Consider the following 8856-nt stretch of genomic DNA (forward strand, 5'->3'; position numbering starts at 1 on the left):
ATTTACATTATTGATTGGTATCATAAGTGGGTATGATGGTATCTGAGTTGATATAAGGTGTTGTATGATGTTAGCTGGGGGCCAAAAGCTTATCCATTCCCAAGACAGACAAAATCTTTAAAACAGATGGAGAGTTCGACATGTCTTCGAGATTTTCTGGTGGCAGGATGGCTAGTTCGACATGTATCAAACTTTGAGGAAGAGTCCAATCTCGTACTATCAATCTTTTCAGAAGTCCACAACCATTTCAACTGTGAGAGAATCAGTTGGGTTAGGCTAAACACAAATTTACTATTTTCTTTTGGATCGGCAAGATCATTGACCCTCTAAATGTTATCATAGAAAGTTAGCACACCTACTATAGAATGTTCATTTTAATCTATAACCATTACTTATTAGAGTGATCCTATGGACGATGCCCTCTACAAATGGCATTCAATGAATCTTAATTTACTTCGATTTGAGTCTTGGCATAATCGATAACAACAACGCTCAAAAGAAATTATTTTCTTTCGCACCAGAATTTTGTTTATTATTCATCTTAATCGTCAATGCTACTAACTATTAAAAATTCATACTAAAAAATTTTAAGTGATTAGATAGGAACTAAGGAAATGAATATGAGAAAATAAACAAAAGCGTGGTATAATCTCTCACTCTCTCTTTCTCTCGATTCACTGATGTGGCGTCATAGTAATGCCACATGTTGGAATTTTTCCCATTTTAGAATTGCCACATCAGCAATTTAACGATGCTAATAAAACATACAACAAAAGCACTTGATTATGTAAATTGATAAAATATAGATTATCAAAATTGAGCAATAAGAATTCAAAGGATGGAATCTCACAAAGAGCTAAACTTAGAAGATTAAAGTGACATCTAACTCCTAGCAATAACTTAATTCGAAATTATTTTCTAACAAAGTACAATATATTGCTAAATAGATGGACCCTAAAAGTATTTGTTGTTCTTTTGAATAGTCAATACTCGGTATGCAATGCCCTAAATGTTTTGTCAGGCTTAAAATCAATCAAAATTAATTTATTACAGTTAATAAAACCTCTGCCTCGTCCGAATTAAGCCCTGTGATTACCCTCAATAATCCTAATTTTTGGGCCCTAAACAAGGCCCTCACTTAACCAACCTTGCTGATAGTTTTATGCTGGATCAAGCCCAAATTTATTACGAGGCCCATGATCTCTTTTAAAATAATACAAATCTTTTTTTTTCTTTTTTTTTTTCAGTAGAACAAATTACGCACATTTTAGAATATTTATGGTTTTACACTTTAGCTGAAGTATTTTCGTTAATAACTCATTTTATGTTTATTCTTCCGTCGCATATCAATCCTCACTCGCACATCGATTAGTTGATGATACACATTAGTGTGTGCTATTGTCTCGATTTCTCGTTAGACAACCTTAAGTAATAACATAATCCTATTACAAGTCATCAACATTTAATGGTATGGGTTAAACGGCCAGGCTTACTCAGAAGCATGGCCCAAATTTTTTATGCTTGGACACCCCAGCCCAAATCGAGCCCGAACCTGAAAATGACCGACCTGAAAATTTCGGGCTTGTTCAGCTTGGGCTAGGCCCGAAATTTTTTTGCAATATATTATATTAAATAAAACATTTCATTGATTCAATACCATATTGAAATAATTAATTCAATAGTATAAAAAGATAATTAATTCAGTTGTAAAATTTCATTTTTGCATTTCTTGAAAAACCATCAATCGAAAGTTGTTCGAAATATATGAAATTATATGAAGAAATTCGGATCAGTGGCCCGTTTCAGGTTGCCCACAATGAAGCTCAACTATCTAGCCCAGCACGAAATGTGAAAACCGAATGGGCCCAAAACTATTTGTGCTAAAGACTTCCGGGCCGGCCTTTTGGGCTTTCGGATTTCCAATTTCACTTCACTCTTATTGAAGGGGTCGGTTAACTAGTTAAGCACTTGATTTAGATTTTTTAAAAAAAAGTTGTGTGATCAATGAAACTTAATCTTATCAACCTTGAAAGTCATGCCCGCCACTTTATGGGTAAGGCCTTATTCAATATACATGGACAGGACAATCAGCATGCATCTTTGGGAATTAACCAAACCAAAATGTGAAAATCCCTTAGACCGATTCAACTTATTTCTGGACTTTCAACTAGGTTCGAGAGTAGGGAATTGAACCAAACTAGAAAGGTCACAGGTTCTTGATTGAACCAATTAAACCGACCGTTTCAGGTCCAATTTGATAAACGGTTTATTCTATGTTAATGAGGTAATTAAGGAATAAGTTGGTCCGTGCATTACACATGACGATTATGTCCTAAAGTATCTTCTTTTCGATTCGACATTCAATAATTAAAATAGTAGAAAAGGTCTCATCATTGATAATTGGAGTATATACCCATCGTTTACTATTTCTTTAGATTTAGGTCATCGTCATCAGCTCAAAAAAGTTGCCATGATCTGTCTTTTGTGTTGGTATCATCTAAGATGATAGTTTGTCTATGTCAACCTAGCACTATGAATTCCCCATTCAACCGTAATCTTGTCATCATCCAAATGCTGCTTCGTCCTCATAGAAACCATTAAAAAAACAAAAACAAAACAAAACCCTAGTTTAAATAAACGTTCAGATGAAAGCTAAAACTCATTGGAAGTGTATGAATATTGAGATATGTTGTCATCAAGCTGTTGTACGGGTGTTCAGATCATCAAAAATATCGACGTTCGTCGATGATAACATGGCGATTTTCTTGTTGCATCTCAATATTATCAAATAAGAGGAAACAATCTACGATTCAACCGTCTTCAAAGCACATATTCTTGACCGGAGTATGAGGATTTTGTTGGTTGTCTGGTATAGGGATCGATGTCTCCTTGTTGTCCCTCTTTTCATTGCCGAGTGTCTTGTCGTTTCCGGTGCTTGTGGTTGAATTGAACACGCAATTATAATGTATATTCATATTCCTTGAACCGCAACTTTCAGATGAAAACTCTAGAACAAGCCTGTCGGCACATTAGTTGCGTTCTTGAATTTTTTTAATTTTTCTGGCGTTAACTCATTTGAACTCTGTACCTCAGACAAATGGGTTCAAACCATCTTGTGTCGTAGTATTAGTAATTCATATCAAATCTCCGATTGATTGTCTGTCCGAGTTTGGAGTCAGGACTTTCTGCAACATCGAATTCCACATGCATGCGACATGCATCTGAACTGACATCTTCTTTTGAGTTGAGACGAGCGTGAAGCTGGCTTTACAGGACTTAATTAGTAGACAGAGACCAGACATCGTGGGGTTTAAGTGTTTTGGGACAAAATTGTAAGCAGCTCATGTTGCATTCGAGTCATATGAAGGATGCGAAATATAAGCTAATTAACTTTGTGGTGGAACATTATTGACGAACCGATGGTTTTTTTTTTTTTTTTTTTTTTTAAATTCCAGCATATGGACTGCATAAATACAAATCGTCTGACCTTGGACAGGATATAAACCAACATGAATTTATGGGATGTGATCCTGTGGCCACGTCAAGAATGTAGAACTAATCATTAAGTTAATTGCCCGCGTACAAACAAAGATCAACTACGCTTGATTTTCTCCTGAATATCAAAAGAACTTCTTCGGTGAAAAGTAAAATACAATAGACTTGATGTTTGTATTGCATGAGGTAATGCCCCAATGATCATTGCGAAGCGCTTTCATGATGATGTGACTCCTTAATCAATCAATATAATTTGGAGTTTTTAAACGATTACAAAGCTACTAAAATGACATTCACTTGTTTGGCTACTTGTGGCCGTTTGAAACCATCAAGACAAGCAGCACGCCGCACCGTGCGTCCCTCTAATTACATGCCTATCTAGTAAGTAGTGACAAAATAAGCTTCAATTATTACATTAAATTAATTGAATTTCTTATATATTTAACACGATAGTAATCATGGAAGAAGATACTCGACCTTCGATTATCATTTGACAAGGTTTGCTTCGGGAAATCTGAAATATTAGGAAGTAATTTTTGGTGCATTGAGAAAGCCTCTAAAGTGTTGACACGTGGCCCCTCCCTTAGTTGACACCTAACCAAATTTACCTTTTCCTTTTTCCTTTTATTCTTAGACCGTTTCACTTTTTGTATAACTTGCGGCCTTTAAAATTGCAGAAATTTAATTAAAGTAAGACAATTTAGTAAAAAAAATCATAAAGTGGAACGTGAAAATCAATGATTAATTTTTGCTTTGTCATTGTAGAAGGCTGCTTCCTTTCAAAAAAGGCAAAACCAATAGAACTAAGAACATGAGTATCCCGTGATTAATTTCTTTTTATTCATTTTTAGATATGTAAGTTAATAAAATCACGACTTACCTGGAAAAAATCCCCACGTGAATTTTTAACTATTAATTATGAGATAAAGAACCATATTCTCCTATTTTTAGTGTTATATATGTTTATACTAAAACACGAAAGATATATGTGAATTGCAATAAAGCAATAAAGAGCTAGCTAAATTTCAACCAAATAATTTGCCGTAGGTGGATGAATGTTCCACAAATAAATAAAACCTATTTGCAACATGGAGTTGAATGATATGAGATAATCTTTAAAACATACATAACAATAGTTTTATATATAAATACATATATAAATATAGGCAAAGTCCAAAAACTACTAATAAACTAGTGAATGGCCCGACAAAAATTATTACTTCAACATGAGTTAAGATCAGAACAAGGTACGTTACATTTCAAAGAAGCAATTTGAAACTTGCGAACAACTTATGAACATTGAGCAATAAAGCTTTATCAACATTGAACAATAAAGGTTGTCTGCTTTGTAATAATCCAACATCTGTAATATACTTAGAATCCAGATGGGCAGGGTCCCAAGTAATAATTATTAACTCTTTAGAGAGAGCAAAAGACAAAAAAAAAAAAAAAAAAAAAAAAAAAGGTGTTATCCACTCGCTTAGTATTTTTCTGACCCTCTAAGTGCAAGTTTTTGGTGCCGGCCTTTTTTCTATTGTACTATGTATAGCTTCCTGGTTTACAAGTATATCTATATTACTTACCTTTTACCAAAAAAAAAAAAAAACAGTTGAACATATATTTTTATCGGTCAATTTAAGCTTTTAAACAGTGAAAAATAGTACTAAAATTTCATATAGTAAAGAAATAGAAAGTATTTCATTGAACTTACATGCGAGAAGGGGTGCTCAAGTGTTCATCTTTAAACCACTAACATACCACCACCTATCGAGAGACTTTTATATAAATTAGCGGTGAGAACACCTAATTTCATATGAAATATTTTTAGGGCAACTGTTTGTCTCTTCCAACTTCTACATATAGACTTACATAAAGCCAAAGAAGAACAGGGTTCCCACACGATACCAAATAATTCTATGCAAAAAATCCTTTTTTCTTTCTCATCCAGAAATGGAGAAACTCTCTCAACTTTGTCGCCCACTAGCATGATCAAACTCCCTGTCTTGGTTTCATCACAAAGCAAACCCTCCTTTTAGCAAGCACCAACAACAACAAATTAGGAAGAAAGCGAACAGATTTTCTGAAGAGACGGAGACAAAAAGCCCTAGAGTAATTGCCTCGTGATCAAACCCCACGCACTTCTTCCAAAAATGTCAAATTTCACAGGTGAAGAAGGGAGTTTCTCTTCAGGAAACACTGGGGAGGAAGTCCACCAACATGAGAAACAACAGTTGCAAGGCCACCTTCATGGGTCAAACTCGCAACCTTCCAGCACGATCAACGATAGCAGCTCCACCTCGCAGCAACAGCCGGTCAAGAAGAAGAGGAATCTGCCGGGGACACCAGGCAATAAACTCATCCACACCCTTGGAAACTGGTTGCATATGTTGCTGATTCTGAATTAGTTGTATGCTTTCTCAAACACGGGAAAGTTATGTTGTGATTCATGAGTGAATGTCAAAATATACTCCTAACTAAAGGTACTTATAAGCATGAAAGGTACCAAAAACAATTTGCACAGCAAGCGGTTCAATGAAGGACTGATTTAGCACAAGGGAAAGACCGATCAAGAATGTTGTTAGAAATGAGAACTATTGACTCGATAATGTTTCGTAGGTCTTAATTTTTTATTTCTAACCAATTTGATCAATTTTTAGTAGTATTATACAGCAGAAGATCATGTAATATATCTGAGCACTTCTGTATTTTCTTTTAAAGATTCCAAAATAAGCCAAACAATTATTTCAGTACTCTTCCTGCTTTATTCTATCTTTATCCCATTCCTCTAACCACACATGCCTGCTAATAGTACTATTGCTGCCTTTGTGAAAGAAATTTTCTGTTGACTCAATTTTCTTTCCTATTTATAAAATGTCCTCTTGTTCTTTTGTGATTTATAGACCCAAATGCTGAAGTTGTTGCTCTATCACCGACGACGCTGATGGCGAGGAATCGTTTTGTATGTGAGATCTGCAACAAGGGCTTCCAAAGAGACCAGAACCTTCAGCTGCACAGAAGAGGACACAACCTCCCATGGAAGCTCAGGCAAAGGCAGCCTAACGAGGCCAAGAAGAGGGTCTACATTTGCCCAGAGCCAACGTGTGTGCACCACAACCCAGCTCGTGCTCTCGGAGACCTCACAGGAATCAAGAAGCACTACAGCCGCAAGCACGGTGAGAAGAAGTGGAAGTGTGACAAGTGCTCAAAGAAGTACGCAGTGCAGTCTGACTGGAAGGCACACCAGAAGACTTGCGGGACTCGGGAATACAAGTGTGACTGCGGAACAATATTTTCCAGGTGTCCTACTAAACTTCTTTCGTGGATCAATATCGCATGTGCTTGCATTGTTTGGTGGATAATCAAGAATTGTTTGAAAGATACATGCATATAAGTACCGGTCTTAATGATGTTAGAGATGTTCTTTAGTCTACACTTGGAATCACAGAAGATATAAGCTAGTGAGAAAAACTAAATCTGACGTACTCCCACTTTTGACCCATTTATGGTAGTCTGTTGATTCTTTAGATATCACTTTCGTGTCACTTGCAGTTTAATTCTTTAGTATTATCCATAGGATGAAAGGTTTAGCTATGACCAAACAGGAGATATATATATCTTCTGTGATTCTAAGTGTAGACTTAAGGAGAACATCTCTTAACATTATTATGCCGAGTCCTTCATACTCTCACTTTTGACCCATTTATAGTAGTTTGTTGATTTTTTTGGTAGACAAGTTTCCCACTTATAGGTTACTTGCAGTTTAATTCTTGCGTATTATCCATAGGATGAATGGTTTAGCTATGACCAAACAGGGAGATATAAATATTGTCCAAGCAGTGTAATTTCTATAAAACGATCTTTTGAATCACAAACTTCTTCCCGCTACTTCTTCCATAAGACACATTATCTCAAGGATTTTAATTACATGTTCTATTGTGAAAATATAATTTTCAAAAGAGATGTTAAATAACGTACACAAACTTTTTGGGGGGTTTCTTTGAACATTGCATTTGACCTTGCGAAGCCTTTCGGTCTGTCCTATGTTGGAACTGCCGGTTTTGCAATGCTGTAACACTTGCTTCTATCCTACAGATATATAGTACATTTTCCTTTGAAAATTAAAAAGAAAAGGGCGAGATATAGAAAACTGAAATTGACTTCACTAGCAGTAAGAACGTTTATAAAAGTTTAAGTTCTTAAAAGTGAAAATTTTGCACTTTCATATGATATAATCTGAAAGAAGTGATTCACTTCCCCACTTCGAACTCACTTTTGACACCCATCCGAATTAGAAGTATAATTCACCTCACTTACCGAAGTCGTACAAAGTAAACACTAAGGCCAAGAAATGAAATTGCAACTGCACTTTTGACTGTTGAATATTTCCCTTTACTATTCACACATTTTTCGCTGCAGGAGAGACAGCTTCATCACCCACCGCGCCTTCTGCGATGCGCTTGCTGAAGAGAACAACAAGGTGAACCAAGGCCTCCACCAACAGATGCCTAACCATGACCTCATGCCCTCATCAATGCCCATGATCAACACCAACACGAGCTCCTCCAACTCGACCATGTTTCTCAACGACTTCAACCCCACACTTGATTCGAAAAATCCCCTCAAGTCCCTCCCCCAAAACCTCGTCCCCATGCCCTTCAAGCCCAACGCGAACAACCTCAGCAGCATGAGCGTGATGTCGCCTCCCGGCATGTTTCTCGACTACCTCGGGCACGCTCTTCGGCAGCCTGAGGGGTAACACCATCTCCTCCTCCTCGAGCCTCCAGCTCAGCTCCAACACCACGTCCAGCGGCTTCAACTACCTGCAAGAAGCAAAGGCTGGCGGTGGTGGCCTTCTGGCGGCGGGCAGCGCCTCCTCAGCCCACATGTCAGCGACTGCGCTACTGCAGAAGGCTGCTCAGATGGGTGCGTCCGCGAGCAACAGCATCAACTCACCCATGATGCACCAGAAGAGCTGCATGGCAGGACCTGACCAGCAACAACAGCAGCAACAACCACAGCTCATCCCAATCGGCTCTGCTCCTCCTCTTCCCATCAGACCGTCGTCGATGTCGCCGTACAGCATCAGCAATGTCCCGCATCAGCATCCCAGCAACAATATGGACACGGCTTCATTCAACCATCATCCTCATCATGGGTTCCAGTCGCCGCCACTGCCTCACCCTGATCAGTTCAACCCGCTCCTGCAGAAGAGCAACCGGCACGACCATCACCACAACCCGATGACGCATGTCATGGAGAGTGCTAATGCAATGATGAGCAGCGAAATGGGGATGTTCAGCAGCATGTTCGTGGGAGGCACAGATCATCATAACATGAAGAGCACTCCTAGTGTGGTGGTGG

The 8856-nt window shown here is 37.8% G+C and overlaps 1 protein-coding gene across 1 annotated transcript in view; it reads left to right on the forward strand.

Annotated features, from left to right (window-relative positions):
• The first annotated feature begins 5412 nt into the window (after nucleotides 1–5412).
• The window catches only part of LOC104416443 (zinc finger protein GAI-ASSOCIATED FACTOR 1), a 4515-nt gene continuing 1071 nt past the window's right edge, over nucleotides 5413–8856 (forward strand). Inside the window, 4 exon segments of the mRNA XM_039299644.1 lie at nucleotides 5413–5841; nucleotides 6396–6792; nucleotides 7912–8206; nucleotides 8208–8849. Of these exon segments, the coding sequence (XP_039155578.1) occupies nucleotides 5646–5841; nucleotides 6396–6792; nucleotides 7912–8206; nucleotides 8208–8849 (1530 nt within the window). The 5' untranslated portion in view covers nucleotides 5413–5645.

Source organism: Eucalyptus grandis, chromosome 8 (genome assembly GCF_016545825.1).
Source record: "Eucalyptus grandis isolate ANBG69807.140 chromosome 8, ASM1654582v1, whole genome shotgun sequence".
NCBI classification, from domain to species: domain Eukaryota; kingdom Viridiplantae; phylum Streptophyta; class Magnoliopsida; order Myrtales; family Myrtaceae; genus Eucalyptus; species Eucalyptus grandis.